Here is a 25,206-nt window from a genome sequence, read left to right on the forward strand (position 1 = left end):
CCGTCTTTGTTGCAGAGTAATATTGGAGAGATCCTGGAATAAATGTATTTCTGACCCCTGATATAAGAGGCGCCTTCTGTCCCTGGCGCGCCTGAGTATGTCCTCTTTTAGTGGGAAACTGACTAGGCAACATATTACATCTCTTGGGGGATCAGAATCTCTGCCCCTGGGACGGAGTGCTCTGTGTGCTCGTTCCAACTCTATAGGCGTGGCCGGCGGGCGACCTAGTAGGTCATTAAAGATCGCCACAACCGTTGTAGAGATGTCGTTCGGTTCCACAGATTCTGGCAAACCACGGAGTCTAATGTTATGTCTGCGTCCACGGTTATCCAAATCCTCTATTTGTCTGTAGAATTCACGGATATGTGATGCGTGTGAGACTGTTGTCTGCTGTATTTCTGCTATGGCGTCTGCATTATTGCGGCTAGCAATTTCCACTCCCTCCAGCCTTGTGCCCAAGGAAAGTAAATCCTCTCGCAGGTCACTGAGGGCGGTGGTGAGTGTGACTTTAATATCTGCAGCCACCGCCTGAAGATCTCTGAGGGATAATGCCTGGGAGTCAGAGGAGAGATCATGCTGAGGGACTGTGTCAGTGACATGCTCAGTGTCACTGCCCTGAGCACAGGCTGCCGTGGAGGAGGAAGGAGGGGGGGGAGAGGGGGAAGCTGCTTGGGCCCTGTCCCTCTGGGAGCGGAACAGCTCCTGTATATGCCGCGATTGCGGCTGATTAGGGACCCGTGGGGAACGGGAACGGGAACCGGGTGTGTTCCGGTCCGTTTTCCCCATGGTCATGTGCCCCTGCCTCACCCGATCCTCTATGCAGAAGAGGGAGAAGTCTTCGGCCGGCGGGAGCTCCTTGCTTAAGCGGCCATTCCGGATCGCGGCAGACCACGCCCCCTTTATTCTATCTTTTCATGTGTAAAAAGGCCTGGATTCCTTCTTGGATACACAGAATATAACTGGATACTAACATTGATAGGTAAAGTTGAGCCAGGGAATATCCGATTGCCTCTCGGGGGATCAGGAAGGAATTTTTTTCCCAGCAGTAGCAAACTGAATCATGCATTTGCTGGGTTTTTGCCTTCCTCTGGATCAACTGTGGGTATAGGATTATAACTTTTTTTTTTTAATGGTTGAACTGGATGGACTTTTGTCTTTTTTCAGCCAGACTAACTATGTAACTATGTGACTACACTGAAGAAATGACACTTTGCTACAATGTAAAGTAGTGAATGTACAGCTTGTATAACAGTGTAAATTTGCTGTTCCCCCAAAATAACTCAACACACAGCCATTAATGTCTAAACCACTGGCAACAAAAGTGAGTACACCCCTAAGTGAAAATGTGCAAATTGGGCCCAATTTGCCATTTGTTGTGGGTTGATCTATTTGACTGCTTTCCTTGTTATCACTAACAAATTTCATACAAATTACTTAATATATTCTCTGAAAGGGGTGGTAGTGGGAAGTGGAACCCAGACACGGTGCTCAGAGGTGGACAGGGCGTGGAGACAAGGGGTGACTCGGAAAGTGAGAGTTCCTGCACCTATTATCTGAGAAAAAAAGCCCTGTGTGTATATATATATATATATATATTTATAAAACCATATACCATATGTATATGTATGCCATGGGGGATATTTACTAAAATTGGGGCACTCAGAATCTGGTGCAGCTTTGCACAGTAGCCAATCAGCCAATTATAACTTCAGCTTGTTCAGTCCGAGAATAAAACATGGGAGCTGATTACTTTCTATGCAGAATGCCCATTATATTCTCTACAACTGTTTTGGACATGTAGGCCAAGTAAGATCTTTTTTAGGTCATTTTCTCTTAGCTCCGTGAGCTTTCACATCCAGTGTGAGCCATTGAGTCTCATATATATATATATATATATATATTTGATTAAATACTCTGTATTGGATATATTAAAGTTGTTTGGTAATTGTACAATTTTCCTTTGATATACCTTTAGACTGACTCGGCGGTAGAAATTTCTTAAAAAAAATCTACCCTGAAGAAGTCTGTGAGGGCGAAACATGTAGGGAGTAACTACAATTACATAACCAAGTTTGAATCTCAGTTTTATTCTTAGAACTGAAATTGTTATTATGTTTCTGTATTTTTTCCTTTCTTGTGTTTTTTACAAAAATATGAAATATAAATTATATAACTTTTTAGTATGTTTGGTATTCATGTTCATGCACCCTGAAAGTCACATCTTCTCTATTGAATATATGCAGAACTGTACCAGATTGTGTCCTGCCTTGCAGTCTCATAAGTACAAAAATAGGTACAATGGTTCAGATATACTTTAACACAATGAAAGCAGAGGGGAAGCATTAGCAGAAAACCAGTACAAACCATGAACCAGCATGCCGGGGAACCAGTATAAACTCTGAACCAGCATAAGCTATTAATCAGTGTAAACTACATATTTCAACATGTATTCTCAAGACAATTCACAAACTCAGCCACACTGGCTGCTACGAGGAAAAATCATTTAGTACAAAAACCGTCAGGAATAGAGCAGTTGCGTCTGCCTAAGGCAAAAGAAAACAGGCTCGGCTCTCCTGTGACACAAAGACGACGGAGAAATGGGCAAGCACAGCCAGCGACAGCCATTCTATCTTTAAAGATGAAGATCTTATAATCTGTAAACATAAATATCAAGGTAGACAACAGCAGCATGAAAGGAAGAGAAAGACTAGACAATTCTAGAAACACACCGAGTCACTGGTTTCAACAGGAACAGAGAAAACAACCCTGGAATGGCAACACGTCCTTAGATATATTCTAGATAATGAATTCCACTAATCTAAACTGATCATATATAATAATTCCAATAATTTTGGAAAAACACACCCTTCTGTAAAAAAAAAAAAAATCTTTATGGAGTCAATATAGAACAGTCAAATAAACATAGATGATGCAAATAAAACTCAGGAAATTTATGTAGCCAATCTATCTTTACAGGAGGAGTTGGGAAATCAAAGCTCCAGTTGACTGCGTAAGATTTTTGACCAGTGCAGTCATAAACAGCAGATTTTGCTGACTTGAGTTCATTTAAAGGGTATATCCAGGTACAACCTATTTTTTTTTGCTAAAGCTGGGCCTAACACAACTTGAATTTCGTCTGATTCCTGGTTAAAATGTGAGCCTTGGATGGCCCCATCATTACCACCCGTTCTGTCAAACATCGAGTGAGAAATCAATGGAGCCAGCCAGAAAGATTCAGCCAAACAGTTATTGCAGCCAATCACTGTTTGGGCATCTTAGCAGCTGTGGGTGCTGGCTGTTAGAATACAATAGCCAGCAATGGAAGATTTACCCATCGAAGCTGTTTCTTTTATTGTTTATACTGCTGTTGTCCATCTTGATATTTAGGCTCCATGCACACTGGCTTAAAAAAACTTTGCTCCTAGAGGAGTTTAGCGTTTTGCCTGCAGAAGCAACTAACGTTGTCCTATGTGTCTATGCACATTAGGTAGTCTAGAGGCGTTTTTTAAGCTCAGCGTTTAAAGGCAGGGAAAAATACCTTTTGTTTTGTGTTTTTCTCTGGCAGAAAAAAATACTAAATGCTCCTAAAAGCTCCAAAAACACTCAAAATTAGCATTATTTTCTGCAAAGAGAACTGGCGTTTTTTTTAGGCCAGTATGCATGGACTCTTAAGCCTCATGCATGCTGAACATTTTCACAGCTGTTCCTAGGGGCTCCTAGAGATGTTTTTTTTCCTGCATCTAAACTCCCCAGCATGTTAGCCTATGAGTCCATGCACACATAATTTTTTAGAGGCGTTTAGTGGCAGGAGAGCTTAAGGGGTGGAAAAAACCCACTACCAGTGCGTCCAGGAGCAGCACAGTTTTCTCACGAAACATGCTTGACACATGTAAACATGAGTTAACACTAGGCCCATTTAGTGCCTGAGCATTAATTCATTTCATACATTATTTCTTCTGGCCAATAAAATGAATTAACACCCAAACGTTTTACGTGGGTAAATGTGCTTAAACGTGTTACACACTTTTACAAGCATCCGGTGTTTTTTTTGGCCAAAACACCACTGGAAGAAAACAGCCAGTGTGCATGAGGCCTTATGCATACATATTGTAAGAGCCTCCTCAGCTATTGCTGGCTTTGCTTGCCCGTTTTTCTATCATCTTTGTGTTACAGGAGAGCCAAGCCTGTCCTTTGAGTATAGAATGTTGCTTTTATTATATTTTTATCTTTGAAGGCAAAACCTGGTGGGAACAATTATTATGCCAAATTATCTAAACCATGGGAAAGGAGTTGAAATTTGATGGTGAATATAGGACACAATAGGGCTTTGTTTATTTACTTTTCTTATCTAATCTGTAAGATAACATATCAGCAGAATGTTTAATTGCATAGGTGGTTGCTGTAGAAAAAGTGTTAAAACTTGATGAAAAGGAACCATTAACAAAATGCACAATACCCTTTGCTGGCATTTACACATATATTTATCTGAATAAACACTGATGCAGAAGAACTTCCATAGCAGGTGATTAAACAATGTCATACCAAGTTTGTGGTGCAAATGTATTTATTTCTAGAAAATAACAGCTAATGAGCAAAAATAATGGTTCATTGTTACATCTTAAAAATTAGTTTTACTTCTAATTGCTTAATTGCTTAATCTTTTCATATTTCTTCATGAGGACCTAACTCCTTTCATTACAGCCGCCAAAATGATCTCGTATGGTGTTAGAACTAGCAAACATGTCCTATTTGTTTAATTCTACTTTTATTCTAATAGAGAATCCATCAAGAGAGAGTGACAGGGTTACTAGAGATGATTCAATGATTCACATTTCCAATGTTCAACCAAAACTTAAGCAGGCCATACCTTTTACAATTTACTTTCCTGCAACCATGGGTTGCAGAAACGAGAAATGCTTGATTCTCCCTAGCAGCTATAGCCACCGGCAGTGATAAAAAAAAAAGAAAAACCCGTGAGGCTGGTTGTATTTAATTCAAACAATGGATCAACTTCAGTACAGCCAGCCTGCCGATAGATGGATCAAATCTCAGCTGGTCCCTGCTAACCGATATGGCTCACTGGAAAATTATTAAAGGGCCTCCAGGCTTTCCAGTTTTCATCTATATGTCAGTCCCACTACTCAGACAATAAACATTTTTCAGCAAAAAATGGAAGCCATCACAGGAATGTTTCTCTAGTATTAATTAAACCATATAGAAAGCAAAAAAAATCAACCTCTTTATCCAATATCTAATAGGAATGAAAAAGGATCCATGTACACATTCTATAATAAAACTACCTAGTGTGCCTTTTGCCTCCAAAGTCATGAACAGGTGGAACTATATGGGAAACTCCCTGTACATCTGTCTAAGGCAGTGTTTCTCAACCTTTTTTCACTCAAGGCACCCTTTAAAATTATGGATAATCTCAAGGCACCCTTTAAAATTCTGCACAATCTCAAGGCACCCCAATCTAAATGTAAAAAATTATTCTACACACATCAAGTACATCCAATGTTAGAGGTGGTTTATTCTTCCAAAGCAAATACACCTTTGTACACTGGTACAGACTAGTATTCCAGTGTGTCTCTCTCATTTTCTCTCCCTCACTCTGCTAATGTGAACCCAGTGCTGATGGAGAGATGCAAGAGGGCCAAACAAGAACGATGTGCATGCACCCGACGGCCTCCTTATTAACTGATGATGTCATTAGTTGCTAGGATGCCGGCAGCTAGAAGGTCATAAAAGCGCACAATGAAAATCTCTGGCTTTGTGTACTAAAAGGCAGGATTTATCCACCTGCTGACTTGTATACAATTTTTGGGCATTTTGCCAAGGCACCCCTGAAGAAGACTGAGGGCACCCCAGGGTGCCGGGGCACCCTGCTTGAGAAAGGCAGGTCTAAGGGGATGTCACTCACAGGTAAGTATTTGCACTTATTCCTCTCCCCTCATAGCCAAAAGAGTATTCAACCCCATTGCATGGATAAAACTAACATCAGCCTGAAGTGGGCTTTAATGATCCAGCAGTCATGCCGTTATCATTTCTTACTCTTACTACCTGTTAAATAACAATCTGTAAATGTTATAGTGCAATCACGTAAACAGCTCTATAGGTCCGCTGAGGGAGATTTACTAAAACTGGAGCATTCAGAATCTGCTGCAGCTGTGCATGGTAGCCAATCATCTTCTAACTTCAGCTTGTTCAGTAAAGCTTTGACGATACAACCTGGAAGCTGATTGGCTTCAATGCAGAGCTGCACCAGAGTTTGTACTCTCCAGTTTTAGTAAATAGCCCCCTCCGTGCATTAGCAAGATACTTCTGTATGTCTTTAACTAATGTATCATGCTGCTATCATCTGTCAAAATAACAGTGCCCTGGGTGTTCTTTGGTGTCCTTTTACCCCTTGTCAGTCCCACCTATGAAGAGTGCAACTTCTCTTCTATACACATCACTTTCCGGCTGCCAATGTGTATTTTAGGATTAGCGCCTGTGTAATACACTAAAGCGTACACAATAATACAATGTAGCGCAACACAAAGCAAGCCAATCTACGTCTCTACAAAGCATTCACTTACATGAAAAGCACGTTTTATTCTTTTTGTTTCATAATTGAAATGACATTTTATGGCTTATCAAATCTATGCACACATTGCTCACTATAACTAGTGTTAGGACAAATGTTCTAGGCTGATGTAAACATTTTCCTTGATAAAACCATAAAAAAAAGACTTTATGGAGCTCTTGTAATCTTTTGGCAAAGAGCTAAGATTTAGGACTATCAACAATGCAAAACAATGGCTTTGCAGCCATTTGTTTGAGGTATCAGCATATTCCCATTTAAATTGCATACATCACATAAAAAGAGATATATGAGCCTGTTACTGACACGTCTGCCAACAAGACATCTGTTGGAGAGAAGCATAGACGTCAAACAAACAGACCAACACAAAGTTGCACTGAACTAAATTAAAGATAGGGCACCTGTATGATCTGTGTTAGGCCCCATGTACACGGGACACATCTGAACGATGGAAACTGACTGCTGGAAAACGTAGGTTAAAAAATGTCTGTTTAGCCGCGTTTGCATAACGCGTTTATCCTGTGTTCAGTGTTTTGTCCATTTGAATACCTTCAAAATGCTTTGCATGTATTTGTCATGATGAAAAAAGGCTCTGCACAGCATCGGGAACTGGAAAAGTTCAAAAAAGTTTTCAAACGCAAACGCTTATGCACGCGATCTGCCACATTTACAAGCGTTTTGCACTTGAAACGCTGATAAAATTGACTGTTGGATGCAAGTTTTCTGCGTTCAAAAAAACTACTGTAAACGAAAATGCCTGTAAACGACTGTAAACAAAGATGTGTACATGGACAGATAGCAAAACATTAGGGTGAGTTCAGCTGCTGCTGAAAAAAACGCTGAACAGCTCCTAAACGTGAATTTATCAGCTGCAGTGTACATGAGCCCTAAGTGGGGGGACCAGGAATCTGACACTCCTGGAAGTGTCAGATTCAGCCCTTAAGGTCAATTACCTCTTTTGCTCACATCAAGGACTTAAGGGCATTCTGGAATAATGGATGTAGCAGATAACTGTAACCAATACAAGCTTGCAGGACAATACTGACATCTTACCATCACTACACATATAAGGCAACATACAAAGTACACTAAGGCACAGCAGCCAAACACAAATCACTTTTCACTGACCTTACTACAAGTAAAGTTTTGTAACATCTAATCACTAAAATCTCATCTAAACCTTAGAATGCTGCAAAGAGGCCACAATAGATCAGCAGCACTGAGATTCAAAAAAAGGTGAAAATAAAAGAGAAAGCATTTTATTTTAAAAAAATGGTAGTTGTTTATGATGTATAATACTTTAGTGAATTAACATTACTCAGGGTTTACAGTCATTGCATTCTGCATATCATCAGTGCATAGAAGACTGTCTCACAAGACACAAGTATTTACATTTTCTTCTATTGGGAAAAGCAAGCTTTAAAGTGCATCTGTACCCACAAGATGGACTTTAAAGTTTTTACATATTATTAACAAGTGTACAGAAAAAACTTTAAAGCCAGTAATCACTGCCCTCTGTACCTGCATGCACTGTGAAATAATTAATCTTCAAAAATCACAACAGAGACTCTGATATCACGTTTTAATGCTTAATTTACACTTTCAGTTGGGGAAGGGGGGTAAAAATAGGCATAAGAACCCTGTTTTTTCCAGCTTCCCCCTAAAGCTGCAAAGGCCACGTTCACAATTTGTTGCTTCAGTGCAGCAAATTTTCCTCCCCAGCAGCCAAGTAAATATATCCAAACACTAGGATTGTGGTTGTAGCACTGTTTAGCCTGTTCAGCTGTAAAAAAAAAGGAATTCAGGAGGTGGTAGTATAACATCCTGAATGCCTGTCAGCCATACTTGGATCACTCTTCAAAGAATGACACTGATGTAAACAAGACTTACAGTGTTACTAAACCCTGGACCCTGCATTTACTATATCTGGTCTCCCACAGTTAACAGAACATGGAAATGCAATTATTTTAGTAAATATAAACTGCTAAATACCTTTTCTCATCAGCAGTTAGAGCAGTCTTGTGACTTCTATCAGTGTCCAGCAGAGCACTGGTTAAAGTTTGTAGGAGGAGTTTTCATTCTTATCTGATTGTCCTATAAGGCTGCATGACCCCTGACCCTCTGTCTGGTTAGTGCCGATTGGCTTTGTGTTGATCACATGCACTCTCCCAATAAAAAAAAAAACTGTCTAGCAATACAGACCAAACTCAGCATGTGCAGCTTGCCCCCAATGCTATGTTCTATCAGCAGATGGATTAGGGACAGAAGAAGAAGGGGAGGATCAGAGAAGACAGGATCAAAGATCTTTTTTACACAATGCAGAGGATTAACCCCTTAGATTCCTCAGTGAGTATAACAAGCATGCTTCACTGCATTTACAGACTGATTTTACTGTTGTGGGTTTAGTAACACTTTAACAGCTTACAGCACTTGTGTGTTTACACTAGAAGTCTGTCAGGCTGTCATTAGTCGGCTTTCATAGAAAATAAACGGGACATTTCCACACAAAGGGGATGAATTTCCACAATGTTATAGCTACAAAAGTTGAATGAGAACTTGTTTTGAATTGGTTCTACTGCCAATTTAGAATTCACTCACCGGCCACTTTATTAGGTGCACCCATTCAATAGCTTGGTAACAAAAATTGCTAATCAGCCAATCACATGGAAGCTACTTGATGCATTTAGGCATGTAGACATGGTGAAGACAACTTGCCGAAGTTCAAACTGAGCATCAGAATGGGGAAGAAAGGGGATATAAGTGACTTTGAACATGGCATGGTTGTTGGTGCCAGATGGGATTTTCACACACAACCATCTCTAGAGTTTACAGAGAATGGTCCGAAAAAGAGACAATATCCAGTAGTGTGGACGAAAATGTCTTGTTAATGTCAGAGGTCAGAGGAGAATGGGCAGACTGGTTGCTGCAACATTTAGATGGTAGGGTCAGAATTTGGCGTAAACAACATGAAAGCATGGATCCATCCTGCCTTGTATCAATGGTTCAGGCTGGTGGTGTAATGGTGTGGGGGATATTTTCTTGGCACTAGCAAGGTGTACCTAATAAAGTGGCCGTTGAGTGTATAAACACTAAGCCCCTGATCACACTATGTGCATTCCTCTGCAATTTACATGCGATACGGTGCAGTGCAATTTGAGCCCATTCAAATCACACTGCAACTCAACAAAAGCAGTGCATGCACTACCGTTGTAAACGTACTGCAACCGGATTGCATGGTACTTTTGTATTACGTGATCCAGTGCAGGCAAACGCTATACGTGTGCTACCTGAATTTGGGGTGTTATTGACTTCGCAATGACATCCGCTGCAGATCACAATTGCAGTGTGTTGTGACAGCAGAGCATGAATCGTGCACAGATCACGGGTTTCCCGCACCCGTTCCGGTGTGAACCTAGCCTTAATGTGCATATTCTAGACCAGGGGTGGGCAACTGTGGCCCTCCAGCTGTTGTAGAGCTACAAGTCCCATGAGGCATTGCAAAACTGACAGTTACAAGCATGACTCCCAAAGGCAGAGGCATGATGGGACTTGTAGTTCACCAACAGCTGGAGGGCCACAGTTGCCCACCCCTGGTCTAGACAGAGCTTCAGTTGTGGTATACATACAGTATTTCTCCAACAATACAAAACATTTAAGGATCACTAAATAAGGTAGTAAGCTACAAGTGGGCACCGCAAAGCAACTAACGTGGAAAAAGAAAAATAGGAATAGAAAGAGAAACAGAGAGATAGATATTGATCTCTCAATCTCTCTCTCTTTGTGTATACATGAATACATCACAGTATATATCTGCATTTATATATTACTGGTTACAGGTTATTGATCAATTAATTCTAGAGGAATACCTCAGTCATAAAGATGTATTTTGAGAATATAGAGCAGAGAAAAGATGACCAATGTGACTAATAGCAACTAGATTTTCCTTTTTTTCACTGCTCAGCAGTCAGAATCATTCTGATGGCAAAGACCTAGTTGCTTAAGCCTGGGTTCACAGTGATGTGGTGCAGAATTCGCACTGGTTTCTGTGCACCGCATCACAATCACACCCCATTCATGCAAACCACTGCGGGTGTGTATGTTAAGTTAACAATACCCTGAAATCAGTTTGCAAAACGAGGTGCGATGTGGACAATCTGATTGCATGGATGTGAATACCAATGCAATCCGATTCTAGTGCGGACCAAAAAAAAGGGTCCTGCACCTTTTTGGTGCGATTGTGGTGCGATTTGAGCCATACAGAATTCGCATGTGATTTGCACAGGAATGTGATATGGTTCCTGTGCGAATAACATGCGATATGACGCACCACATAAGTGTGAACCCAGGTTTAGACTACTAGGGTAGATTTACTAAATCTGGAGCATTCACAATCTGCAACTCAACAAAACCAGTGCATGCACTACTCTTGTAAACGTACTGCAACCAGATTGCATGGTACTTTTGTACTATGTGATCCAGTGCAGGCAGACGCTATGCATTTGCTACCTGAATTTGGGGTGTTATTGACTTAGCAATGACATCCGCTGCAAATCCCAATTGCAGTGTGTTGTGAAAGCAGTGCAGGAATCGTGCACAGATCACGGGTTTCCCGGTAACCCAGGCTTAGACTACCGGGGTAGATTTACTAAATCTGGAGCACTCACATTCTGCAACTCAACAAAAGCAGCGCATGCACTAGTTTTGTAAACGTACTGCAACCAGATTGCATGGTACTTTTCTACTATGCGATCCAGTGCAGGCAGACGCTATGCGTTTGCTACCTGAATTTGGGGTGTTATCAGGGGCGGACTGACAACTCATGGGGCCCCCGGGCAATAGGGGATCATGGGGCCCCTGTGTCCTTGCCCAAACTCAAAAAAGCCTATGAAAAAGGTACCAAGGGCATCTCATGGGGCCCCCTACTGACCCTGGGCCCTCGGGCAGTGCCCAAGTTTCCAAATGGTCAGCCCGCCCCTGGGTGTTATTGACTTAGCAATGACATCCGCTGCAGATCACAATTGCAGTGTGTTGTGACAGCAGAGCAGGAATCGTGCACAGATCACGGGTTTCCCGGTAACCCAGGCTTAGACTACCAGGTAGATTTACTAAATCTGGACCACTCAGAATCTGGTGCAGCTGTACATGACAGTCAATCAGCTTCTCATTCCAACTTGTTCAGTTAAACTTTGACAATAAAACCTGGAAGCTGATTGGTTTCTATGTAGAGTTGCACCAGATTTTGCACCCTCCAGTTTTAGTAAATAACTCCCAATGAGTCTTGCATTAGTACATTAGTTACATTTTTGTACAAAAGCACTGGAAGGGATTCTGTCAACTAATATTTTCATAAAGAGTCACACTACAAAGTGAAAAGAAGTGCTCTGATTCAAACCAACCAATCGAAAAACAGCTTTTAAAAGTATTAAAGCTGTCTGGCCACTATTAATTTTACCTCTTACTATTAACTGCTTTAAACTTTCTACCAAAGACCTTAAAAAACGGAGTGAAAGATGCATGAAAAGTCTTACAAGCCCTAGGCTCTTTTTCTTTGATCAGGCTCTTGCTGCTCAGCATATTCCACCTGAAGATGAAACATGTTACTGTGTCTAGCGCAAGCCTGTTATACTTGTTTAACTAAACCACCAGCCACCATCCCCTGCGAGTTCACTGACAGAACGTAGGAGAACTGTCTGTATGGAAAGAATGTAACTAGGCAATTAGCAGCCAAAATGAAGCTTATATAACACTATATGGAGCAGCAGGATGATTTATGCTAAATGTTGTTAGCCGTCAATGAAAACAGAAAAAGTGGAGGAAAAATGACAACATTTATTGGCTCAACTCAATAGATTTAAAATGCAGGTTTTTAAACTCCTACGTCTCCTCATCAAGTATGATTAGAAAGAATCCTACATGTTCTAAAGTTATACTTTTTTTGATCTTTTTTGTTTTAATAAGCTGCCTTGTCTTACCTTGCAAAATCATGGATAAAACTGGATAATAACGGGTGTTTTTCTGAACCCAGCTGGACTTCCACTTTAAGTTAAAATTATTTGTGGAGCAGTTATTCAACTTGTATGCTGCAACTTTTTTTTTTTATATATAAAAGTGCAGTTAGTCTTTAAGTTTATTTCCCTCCTCACAGACAAATCATTCAGACGTAACCCTTCAATGGAAGGGAGATCCAAAACTGACAATCTCATTAAAGTATACATGAACCCTTACCTTGCAAAACCCATTCACTTTAAAATATAAAAAAAAGAGAAAAAAAGGACTTTCAGATTTTCTAAGGCCTCATTCACACTTGGGCTGAGCAGAAATATGTGCAGAAAGTAGCGTTTCAGCAAAACGCACTAAAACGTGCAATTTCTTTGTGGTGTTATTATTATTTAAAGGTACTCCAATCACAGGTGGCAGTTGCGTGTTTTGCAGCACATTTTCCACAAGAAAAATGCACCAAAGTGCTTTGGCTCATGTCCAGAATTTGGAACATGAGTTTCTTTTAGCATGTTTTTGGAGCAGCACAAAATCCATTCCAAAAACAAGATAAAAAATATGCAAAACTCCTATGCAGTAGCATCACTCAAGTGTGATCGGGGCCTAAGTGAGCACATCATTTCTGTGCTCATCTGCCTAATGGGCTTAGAGAAGTGGGGTAGGAGAAACAGTAGAATACCGATCTTCCCAGTGAATGGCTGTGTAGGGGGGTATGGCAGCACAAGGCAGGCTGTTCACCCACCACAGCTAAAAACTCACCACACTGGGAAAGATGCTTCTATGCCTAGCATGGTCAGTATGTTATAGGAAGGCAAAGGGAATGGCAGGATCACCAGGTATTTCACACAAAGTAATACAAAGAGAACAAGATATTTTTAAAATACGTACAGGCACAAATCAGGAAAAAGAAATGCTGGGGTAACTAATTATTTAAAAGTACTGCTACTGTTTTTTTTAAAAAGCAAATGAATACTACAGGAGGTCTTTTACGAGTTTTTATAACAGTAGAAAATAAATGCCAAAGGTAAAAGAATCCTTCTCACCTGCTGTTCCAGAGAGCTCCACACTTAAGGTTCGTTCAATAGTCTTGCTCTCAAATGGGGAACCCTTGGGGTCACTGGAAGACAGCGCATATTTATAAAAACAAGCTGAAATGGAGCTATTGTAGCCAAGACGAGAAGACACCCATCCCTTGCCAACACAGCTTGCCGATGCTCAATACTTACTTTGGTGACTCGGGTGTCAAAGGAAGTGACAAACTCGTTGACTTGGCTGGAAATAAAAAGAAAAAACTCTATAAATACAACTCAACCATGGGTACTTTGCTGCCATGTTCTACATCACCCATTCATTTACATAATTTATAATTCATACAACTCTTTGCTTAAAGACTAAGGTATATAACCCAGTAAAGAAAGAGCTGAAGTGTTACAGCAGTAATAATCAACCTTTATTAGCTCTCATGCAATCAGTTTTTTTTGGGGGGTGAGCAATGAAAGTCTACATAATTTTCTCTGTAGAGGTCTCTATTTTGGTAAGTGGGCTTTCTAAAATATTTTCTAAATAGAACAGTTGATTTAATTTATTGCTTGGAGTTGGTTCTTCTGTAAAAATGGTTAAACGTGGAGCACATTAAAACATGACTGTGAGACTAAACATAAATGTTGCAAACATACACCCATATGTATGTGCTCATAGGCATAGGGGTTGATTTTCTAAACAGGTAAACAGGCTGCTCACTTTGCAAGGGAATTTTCCCTTAGCTAGTGAATGTGGTATACATTTACTTTGCAAAGAATATTCTCTCACATGCAAGGAAGATTAAAAATGTTTTTTGCATTGCACATGATTGAATAAAGGAAGTCAGCAGAGCTTCACATCAGTCACTAAATTCCCTTTCAAAGCAAAGGAATGGCCTTAAACTGCCTATTTGCCTTTTGTAAATCCACCCCATAGCCTCAATTGCTTAGTGGGACCATTTTCTGCATCCCTAAATGTCAATTTTCTCTTTGTTCCCACTGTGTCAGAAGAAAGAAATGCCCGTAGCAGGAATAAAGAAAGGAAATAGCGCAGGGCATGCATGGCTAGGCCCAGAGTGGTGAAGGAGGAACGGAAAGGGTTAAAGTTAGCTCCAGGGGGTTGGTATGTGATAGTGGGGGATCTGGTTGGCAGAGGCTGAAAGTGTAGGTGGGGTCTGCTGCACCTTAGGGTGGGGGGTTCTGTTGAGGGGGCGTCAGTTGGAGCTGGACGTTAGGAGAGAAAAGAGCTTGTCCTGCTACTGACTGCCTTTCCAGCGGACCTGTTGCGCTGTCATGGAGGGACTGTTGGCACGGCTGCGGGAGGCGGCAGCGGACAGAGGGATGGACTGGCTGCAGAGCCGGGTCTCTGATCTGCTGCAGGACCCAGGCTTGTCACCAGAGGCAGGGGGGCAGGAGCGCCCACGTGCTCAGAGGTCTAGGCCTCTGGAGAGCTTTAGCCCGGCCCCACCCCGTTCAAGAGCTCAGTGCCAAAATGGGAGCCCCGTTCGGGACCCTCCAGCCCTGCTGGCAGGGCGCTCGCCAACCAATTAGTTTCCAACTTTTTTCAGAAGATGGAAGAAAAATACCTGATTGGTAGCCCTGAGCAATTTTTTTCTGCTTTCCATTTTGCACTATGAAAGGAAAAAATGTGCCTACATGATATAGACAACATGACTGCTCTTCATTGTATACAATTGTGTTTGTTGCACATTGTGATAAAGTACAGATTCAGCCTTCCTGTTATATAGAAGTTTGTCTCAAAACCCTACAGTAACTACAAAAGTGAAACATTATGAACACTAAAAACTATCTGTGAGCCAACTTATTGGACACCAAGGAGGATGACTCTACCTACACTCTGCGACCCAGTGCTCCGCTCCCAATTGACTACAAACAACTGACAGCTGAAGTAGCAGAAAATGTTAAACCCATCTCATGTCCTCCATTCAAATGCTTATCTCTCAACATCTTTGAGATCTTCAAGACAAGCTTTCTACAACTGAATCTAAGACATAGGCCATGGCACAGCCTGCAAGAGCAATTAATGACACCACAAACTCCTACCTAAAAAAATTAAAACGCTTCAAGTCAGTCAGTCACCTTGATAGTCAAAATCAAGGATCTATAAAACTGGAGGAAAAACCTCCATCTGGAAGGCATACCTGAACAATTGGGTCCTTCCTAACTCCAAAAGCTCTGTGCACTTATGGTACCTGCTGTTGTAGGCCTCCTGGACCCACTGAAAGTTAAGCGTGCACACAGCCCGCATTCAACGGGCCTACTGGGCACAAAAACACCTAATTCTGGACAACCACAAGTCATGACAGTTCTCTAATGTTTAAAATGTGTCAGGCCTTCACCCACCTTTACAAGGTCCTGGTAGTGAAGAGACGAATATACTCTCTATTATACCTGGCCACTCTCAATCCAAGGAGCGAAGGCACAGGAGCAGACCCAACCCAAAAATCAGTTTGGGGTGAACTTTTGTAACCTCAAATTGAATAATTTATGCTACAGTATATCAGAGGTTGTACAAGTCACTCATATTCTATTGTATCACATATTCCTTTTTGACAAGAAGCCTGTCCCCACCACATTTGTAAATCAGAAATGTACTATTTTCTATTGTATGGCTAAGGTTTATAAACTGTACTTTTTTTGTGGAACCTACAATAAAAACTAAAAAAATGCCTGCTAGACAATGAATTGACTTCCACAAACCTCCGCTTCTCTTGCACATCTTTTTTTCACCAAGTCAGCTAAACTCTCCAGTGATTAAAAAATACTAGCCTTTTGTTATAAAACTAAACAAGACTAATGGTTATTCACTGATGCCTCGGCTCTGATGGCCACTGAAGCAGTCGAACATATTATACTATGGGCTCTGAAGCTTTTGCAGACTAGAATAAACATGTTAGGATGAAGTATAATGAATACAAATAATGGTCCCACACAGGCTGCATATGAAATCACGGCATACATAGAAAGTATCAAATTGAGACTCATACCTCCCATAAAGTAGGAACCCAGGCTACCCAGAATGCAATCCATTACTTCTATAAATAATGTCTATGGTGTGTGCTGGCTGCTGATCTCAGACAAGTGCATGTCCTGGTATGGGCAGCACGGGGTTAAGCTTTAAAAATACTTAGCTTTTGTTCCAGCACAAAGATTACAAGTGGCAGAGGCTGTTGAATAATAAACTCCCTTATATGGATTCTTTTCTTATCTCTGTGCTGCAATAAGGAATATATTATTTGATGCAAATCTCTTATGTCTTATATTCTGTGTTTTTTGTTGAGATTCCTGACATTTTCGTACATCTGCCTGAGGATAAAGATTCGCATGATGCTTTTATACATTGCCATTCCCAGGTATTTTTTTAAACCTAGAAGTGCTACTTTTTTTTTTTTCTTTTTGAAGTTTTTTTTATTGTTTTCATAAGTCAGGTAACGCGTTTATTCAGTAAAGCAGAAATCAGCCTACATTTGCAAATTGCAATTGACATAATTGATAAAAGTGAACTTAGTTTTCCTTATGTATTTCTGCAAACGGAATTGCAATTAGTGTTATAAATATAACCTTTCAAGTACAGATTGCAAAAGCACCCAAATTTGAAATCTGAAAGAACAAAATAAAAATTTCAGTGAAATCTTTCTTTATATTAAACTGCAAAGCCCAATTCATTTATTCAGCCTCCCTAAATATATCTTGTAAATAGTTTCCATTTAAGGAAACAGCTTATTGCCCTGTTTTGCATGTAGGAGTAAAGAGAGTTGATTTATAGACGAGTGCGTGTACACAAGAGAAAAAAATTCAAAAGCCCTTCTGGAATTAGCATGTGGAAAATTACCCATTAGGAAGGCAAGCTAGCAATAAAAATAAGCGTAAAGTGCAATGGATATTTTCGGTGTTACATAAGGAATAGTAATGCAGCAAAGTGAGCCATCAGACATTAAAAAGGCAAAACTGCAGACACTTCACAGCAAAGCGTCTCTTGGGCTTGCCCTACAGTGATGGCAAGGGACTGGCTTATGACAGATGCAGTACATTGTACTGTATTATGAAGCAGGAAGGGATCCTGGATGTGTAGATGGCTTCCCACTGATGGATTTGGGCAAACAAAGAAAAGAGCCAGTGGGAACAGGAGCTGCAAGTATGGAGTACCTAATAAATGAATTCCAAGGCAACACCTATGATTTGTCTGTGCTACCATGCATTATAGTAATACTTAATACTGAGAAGTGCCTTTACTTTATCAGGACAAGTTCATTTTATCCAGCCAAAAATATTTAAATCCACTTTTTTTCATCACATCTTGCTTTTGAACAAGTGTACTGTAGATCAGAACAAGCAGTGTCAGCTTATTTCAAAGAGAGGAAAGGAAATGTCAGAAAATGTTTTAAACTGTCCCAATTGGGAGCATTTTCCCAAAGTATCTAAGGGATTGTGTAGATGGGAACATGCGGCATGCTTTCATGTGCACTCAGCTTTCATTTAGATCAGTTTGAGATGCTTCTGAGTTATATCGAAAATTCTTTCACAGGTGTAAGCTGAATTCAGGTGCTTCTAGCTTCTGTTGCCTTCCCATTGGTTTGTAGGGGGGGAAATGCAGTTCTAACATTGTACAGACCCTCATGCTGCCATTCTACTTGCATATATCCAGTCAACAATGTATATGTGATGAAGGATCTTTACATTGTTGAACCAAAAAAAAAAGATCCCAAATTAATGGAATGCCCTTGTTACGCTTGCCCAATCTCTTTATTCATTTGTATGTTAAGCTGACCAAATCCTATTAACTATTGCAACTAGGACATTGTTGAACATTTTATACTTTTGTAAATGGCAGAGTTTCTGAAAGTTGACAGCTGGATACTAGACTGGACTGACTGGAGCTGATTTACAAAAGATAAATTGGCTGTTCAGGGAAGTTGCACTTTGCAAGGCCATTATCCCACAGAGCTTAGTAAATGAAGTGAAGCTTTGTTTCCTTCCATCATCCAAACACGTCCAAGCAAAAATGAGGTTTCATGTGCATAAAATCTTCTTTATTTCAAATCCATCCAGGTAAGGGAAACAATGCACAAACACTGAGTCTGGGCTCACACTGATGCAGTGCGGCACATCAAATGTGATTCGCACAGGAACTGTACTGCATTGCTGTGCAAATCACATGCAAATTCTGTGTGATGCAATTTGAGCCATACATTTTGTATGGCTCAGATCGCAACGCATCAAAAAGGCGCAGGACCCTTTTTTTGGTCCGCACTAGAATTGGACCGCATGGGTATTAACATGCGATCCAATCCTGCATATTGCACCACGTTTTGCGAACCAATTTCGGGGTGTTGTTAACTTAACATACACACCCACAGCGGTTTGCATGAACGGGGTGTGATTGTGATGCGGGGCAGAATTAGCATAGAAACCACTGCAAATTCCACCCTGTATCAGTGTGAACCCAGGCTGACATGTTTCAGGATTCCCTAGGATTACCTTCCTTTCGTCCCACTTACACCCTAATGTGACTATTGCAGGAAAAGGGGGAAGGTGTCCTGTAGTTTATTAAGACTTCACGATCTAGGGATCGGATCAATTTATAGCGCTTAGTAGGTTCACACAACTTTGGATAGGTGTCAGCTTTAACTTAACTTGAGAACAGCACCACACCCTAATATTTCATTTACTAAGTACATTTTGGGGTTGTTTTACTAAAGGAGTAGTGAATGGTAAAGCTGTGAATTCTTTGAATACTCAATCATGTGCACAGGAGATTAAAAAAAAAAAAAGATTTTTTTTCTCATGTGCCTAATCAGATGATTGATATGAATGCAGCGTCACTATATTCACTAAGGTGAGCAGACATACGCTACTCATTTAGTAAACCAAACCTAAGGAACAGAAGCCCTGAATACAATGAGGACATACATAGTTAAATCTGCCATAGTATCAGCTAAAGAACTAATATGATCTTAAAATTTCATACAAGTTCAGCACAGCTGTGAGTCCCAGCACTACCTTGAAAATGTGGCTGAGGATGCAAGCAGGGCTTCTTTTTGGTGCATTTGTCAAGTCTGTTATTCGTCCTGCTCTCTGTTGATTTGGTCTGAGGAGAGTCATCATTTGCAGTCAGGTATTTAAGGAGCTCCGAGCAGGGGCGCCTCTGTGGCTTCTGCGGTTGACAAATGTTTCTGGGTTTATTGCTCCAACAGTTCTCGCTCTTCAATGTAAGGAAAAGATAGAGAGAACGAGGGAGAGAGAGAGAGCGATAGAGAAAAAGAGAGGGGGCAAAGAGGGTTGAAGAGAAATGAAAAGAAATGAAGAGAATGAAATAGAGTATGGCATAGACAAGACCAAAAAAAAAAACAAAGAGAGAAAGAAAGAGAATATGGTGGAGAGGGAAGGGAAAGAAAAAAGATGAAATTAGCGAACAAAATCCCTGATAAAAAATACAATTTGTCTTTTCTCTTTTATTAATTCTGTGAAGTGCTCACAATGACTGTACTGGGTCTATGATTTGTGAATAATTGTTTGCAGAACAAGGCAAGAAAATTGCATTTAAAATTCCCAAATGCTGCGTATACAAAATTTTATTTCATTCCTTCATTGTCTCAATGTTATCCTCAGAAACAGAGGAGCATCTTGTTTTTACAGTCTCTTTTTAATAAAGTACGGGATTGAATCCACTTAATGTTTATTTGTTACCTGGTGCTACAGAACAGAATTTCACAGTCCTCCTAAGTGTTCTTAAAATACTTATTTTTTAGCTATTGAGGACAGTAAGGGAACATTAATTAAACGGCACCGAATTTGCCATGGATGTGCTAATGGTAAGTAAAAAGAACTAACTATATATCAAAGCAAAATCCTCCATCCCTGCTGGCATTTTCTGCAGAAGGAAACAAAAACTGCTTGTGATTTTCAAGGTAACCAATCAGTGTCATCTGATAGCAAGCATATCTCTGGTTACCACACTGGCTTCAAAGTTAGGACTGTAGCCATGCAACACTAGGCTTCCCGGATGCTCTCCAGGTGTGTTCTCCCTGTTTCTGGACATTTGCACAGGCACACCAAAAAACACCAAATTTTGGGGTATACAGGCATTTTTTTTACTGATCAAAATGCAGCCCATTTTTTTTAAATGAGCCTGTAAACACAGGGGCGTAAACTAGCGCTGCGTATAGATCAGTTAACCACTTGCCCTCCTGAGGATTTACCCCCCTTAATGACCAGGCCTCTTTTTGCTACTCGGCGCTGCACTAATTCAACTGATAATGGCGCGGTCATGCAATGCTGCACCCAAAAAAAATTTACGTCTTTTTTTCACACAAATAGAGCTTTCTTTCGGTGGTATTTGATCACCTGTGTGCTCTTTATTTTTCACGCTATAAACAAAAAAAGACCCAAAATTTTGAAGAACAACGATATTTTTTACTATCAGCTATAAAAAATATATAGTAAACTCAAAGTTAGTTATAAATTTAGGCCAAAATGTATTCTGCTACATGTTTTTGGTAAAAAAAAATCCCAATAAGTGTATATTGATTGCTTTGTGTGAAAGTTATAGCATCTACAAACTATGGTATAGATACTGCAATTTACGCCATTTGTTTGCTATACAGCGCTGCGCTAGTTTAACGGACAATTGCGCGGTCATGCAATACAGTACATAAATGAAATTTACATCCTTTTTTTCCCACAAATTGAGCTTTCTTTCGGTGGTATTTGATCGCCTGTGCGGTTTTTATTTTTTGCGCTATAAAAAAAAAGTCTGACAATTTTGAGGAAAAAAAACAATATTTTGGACTTTTTGCTATAAAACATGTCCAGTAAAAAAAAATGTAAAAATCAAATTTAATCATGAATTTCTGCCAAAATGCATTCTGCGACATGTCTTTGCTAAAAAAAAACCCCAATACGTGTAAATTAATTGGTTTACGTGAAAGTTATAGCGTTTACAAATGGCGGGAAAGATACTGGGATTTTTAATTTTTTTTATACTAATAATGGCGGCGATCAGCAACTTATGGCGGCGATCAGTGACTTATGGCGGCGATCAGCAACTTATGGTGGGACTGCAGCGGACATTCTGACACTGGGGGGGAACTGACTTGGGGTCACTGACATCCCCAGTGACACCAATACAGTGATCAGTGCAAAAAAAAAAAACACTGACACTGTACTAATGGCACTGGGGAGGAAGGGGTTAACTTTATTATTCAGTGAAAGGGTAAACTGTGTGAGGGGAGTGTTTTACTAGGGGGCGGGGGTGATAACTGCACAGGGGACACCGCTGATCGGGAGAGATAAACTCTTCTCTCCCGATCAGCCTGTCAGGAGCTGTCAGGGAACTGACAGAAAGCACAGCTACTGCAGCTGTGCTCTCTGTCACTGATTGCCGCTAATCGCCGGGACATAGCCAGGAACGACCGGCTGTGACCCGGCGACTGACATCCGCGGCCGTGATTGGTGGGACAGATAGGGCAGGGGCGCGCCTCGCGCGCGCCCTCTACCTGTTTTGAAAACACACGTTTTAAAACGTGGTTTTGCCCAGCCCTGCCGTTGTATTTCTACAGTGGCGGGGCGGCATGTGGTTAAAAAAAAATTTAAAATCTGCATTTCTGGCCAGTATCTTACATCACACCTTCATGATTTTAAAATAATTTTTGAGTGTGCACTCCTGCTTATACGCATGTACTATACAGTCAATCCTCTAGTTTTTACTCAGGAACATTCTAGCAGAAATATCTAATGTTCATACATCAGTACTATGTGCAAAAACTCTGTGTGTGAGCTTCGTCTGGGTAACTCTGTGTCATCTCATAATCTAAAAATTTGCCAGCATAGGAACTGGCCCTAGATCATGTGGTAGATACACTAGATTGTAAATATCTAGGCACTGATAGCAATGGGCCTATGTACTCTACAAAGTGCTGCAGTATCATACAGATAAATAAAATCTATAAGCCTACCCAAGAAGGCCACAAACACTAATCAATAATTAAAGTGATTGTAAACCTAAAAATTAAAAAAAAAAATAATAATAGCAAACATGTTATACTCACCTGCTCTGTGCTCTGGTTTTGCACATAGCAGTCACGAACTTCCTCTTTTCAAGTTCCCCGCTGGCTCTCCTGCCTCCCCCCCTTTAGATTGTCCCCATAGAAAACCACTTGCTATGAGGGCACATGTTTGTACTTCATCCTGAGCCATGTTCTTTGTGTCCAATGACAAACAGAGCATGGCTTGGCCCCACTGTTTGGCTGTGTTTGACAGCAGCAGTAGCCAATGGCTCCCACTGCTGTCTCTCTGTTCAGTGAGGAGAGAGAGAGCTGAGAGAGCAGCTGGTCTCGGACACAGCAGTCGATCGTGATCGGGCTCAGGTAATTATAAAAGGGTGGGGATGGGGGGGGGGGAGGTCTGGTGAGGTGCTGCATATAGAAGGTATTTTACCCTGATGCAGAGAGTGCATTGAGGAAAAAACCTACTGCCTTTAAAACAATTTTAAATCTCCAAACACATAACTGTCTAGTGATTACCAGATGACACAGATAACAGATAAGATAACTTATCCGTTTTCAACAACTTCTCAACTACTGTATATTGAAGGGTTTTATTGCTCTGCCTGAATTACAAATGTAACCTGACAGGGAGAACAGCAATATGCACAAGTCATAAATATCAGAAAATCGCACGTAGTGCCTGGAAGACACCTCCAGTTCCTGCAAAAAAAAAAGAGTCTAGGCCCTTATAAAATATGATGATTTCAAAAACAGGGTAGCCCCAGCAACTGTCATCACCTCCCACGAACTAACAGCCAATTTTTAAAGCAAACAACTACCAGCATAAAATTTGATCTCACAATGAGCTCGATATGAAGCTTGATCACTAGAGTGCTTAGCATATCCAAGTCCTGTAGGCCCTTGATTTGATTTTGAAGAGGACAGTCACTCCTTTCCCAATATTTATTCTAACATATTCCTAACTGGCTAACAACTTTTCTCCAAATTTTAAAGTATAACAACCTCACAGACCATCTTTTATGGTACTCTTTGAGAAGCTCTGTACACCTTTCCGAGATACAAATGCCCTTTGGGCCAGTCATTTCCGTCTTTGCCTAATGTCCACTTATTTCTTAAAAGGAACCTGTTGGGTCAGAACCAAGAGTGTTTCCTGGATGGTGTTCTTAACCTTTAAAAAAAGTAGTAGGCAGATTTGACTGCGGACTAACATATACCATTCTGTGCAGTAGCAGTAGCCAGCAATATCTAGAATAAACTTAGCAACCTGAGCCTTTATATTTTCAAAGTGTCCAAACTGACACAGATTACTGACTGCTCTCAGCATTAGAGAAGGACAACCCAGCAGTGGCAATAATAGTAGAGGTGTCTAATCAAAATGGAAGGGAGGCCATGAATTTTTTCCCAGGGGTCTTCAAACTTTTTTCATCCCTACATGAGATTTTCCATAAAACAGACTAGCAAACTATGCAACATTTGTAATGTTATAGAGCTATCCGTGTACATCACTATACCTTTCATTTATTGTTATTCCATTTTATTTCAGCAGGATCAAAGGAAAGAGGCTTGTACCTTAACAGGTGCAGAGCTTGTTCTGATCCTCTGATTAGGGCTTGCATGGTTGTGTGCACTGAGTCCGACACATTCATTATAAATCAGCTGAGTGTTCGCTGGAGCCAGTAAGAGCTTCTTAAGCTAAAAAAAAAAAAATAAGATGAGAAAAGAGATATTACATACTAGCCAGGATTGCAATTATGTGTCTTAAGATATGGCACTGTTAGTTAAAATTAGTCATGAGAGATCATAGGAGTATACTTTTATGTGCGGAAAGTAATGCAATCAACGCCGCATAAACACGGTTACAAGAGCTCGTTATAACACAGTGATCATTACATGGTTGGCTTTTACTGCAAGACAAAAAGCTCTGCTGTAATGGACAATCAGAGAAACGAAGCCTGCCGATTTCTAGCTGTTTAACTGTTGTTACTGCTGACTCCTGAGCAGCTGCTGGTTAACGGAGCATGCTGGGACCTGTGGTTAATTAGCGGGGCTATACAACGGAAAAAAGAGGTCAAAATATGTGACCGCCAAACATCTTTTGCCTACAAGACATTCATTGGTTTTTGCATGCCCATACCCTATAAATGTATGAACAAAGGGTTGCTGGAGAAAAATTTCCCAACCCTAGCAATAGTTTGCTACAGGGTCCATGAGGCTGCCTGTATCTCTGTGTCCCACGGACAACTGTGCTATTATCTAACCCTGCCAATACCTCATTGACTAGACCACAGGCAGTAAACATTTATGTAGGACTTTATATTAGAATGCAACACCTTTTTATGGTTTTTAGTTATATTTTAATGTTACATAAAATATATTATTTTTCCTCTACGGTAGTTCCAAGCCTACACTTACCCTAGGTTCACATCTGTGCGGGTGGTGCCGCTGCGGATCCGCACGAAAATCTATGCAGCCGCACCACCCGCAGAGAACTTGACAGATAGGGGTAGATTTACTAAAACTGGTGCACTCAGAATATGGTGCAGCTGTACATGGTAGCCAATCCACATCTACCTCCAGCTTG

The 25,206-nt window shown here is 40.6% G+C and overlaps 1 protein-coding gene across 2 annotated transcripts in view; it reads right to left on the bottom strand.

The window, feature by feature from the left end:
- The window catches only part of PPARGC1A (PPARG coactivator 1 alpha), a 153,024-nt gene that overhangs the window by 50,487 nt on the left and 77,331 nt on the right, over positions 1-25,206 (bottom strand). For both annotated transcript variants that reach the window (XM_089677488.1, XM_089677487.1), the window contains exons 4-7: positions 24,195-24,317; positions 19,621-19,822; positions 13,807-13,852; positions 13,624-13,697 (exon numbers count right to left, since the gene is read on the bottom strand). In XM_089677488.1, the coding sequence (XP_089533614.1) occupies positions 13,624-13,697; positions 13,807-13,852; positions 19,621-19,822; positions 24,195-24,317 (445 nt within the window). The remainder of the gene's footprint in view (positions 1-13,623; positions 13,698-13,806; positions 13,853-19,620; positions 19,823-24,194; positions 24,318-25,206) is intronic.

This window comes from Staurois parvus, unplaced genomic scaffold (genome assembly GCF_062004578.1).
Source record: "Staurois parvus isolate SC_StPar_1 unplaced genomic scaffold, SC_StPar_1.0 ptg000186l, whole genome shotgun sequence".
Classification (NCBI taxonomy): Eukaryota; Metazoa; Chordata; class Amphibia; order Anura; family Ranidae; genus Staurois; species Staurois parvus.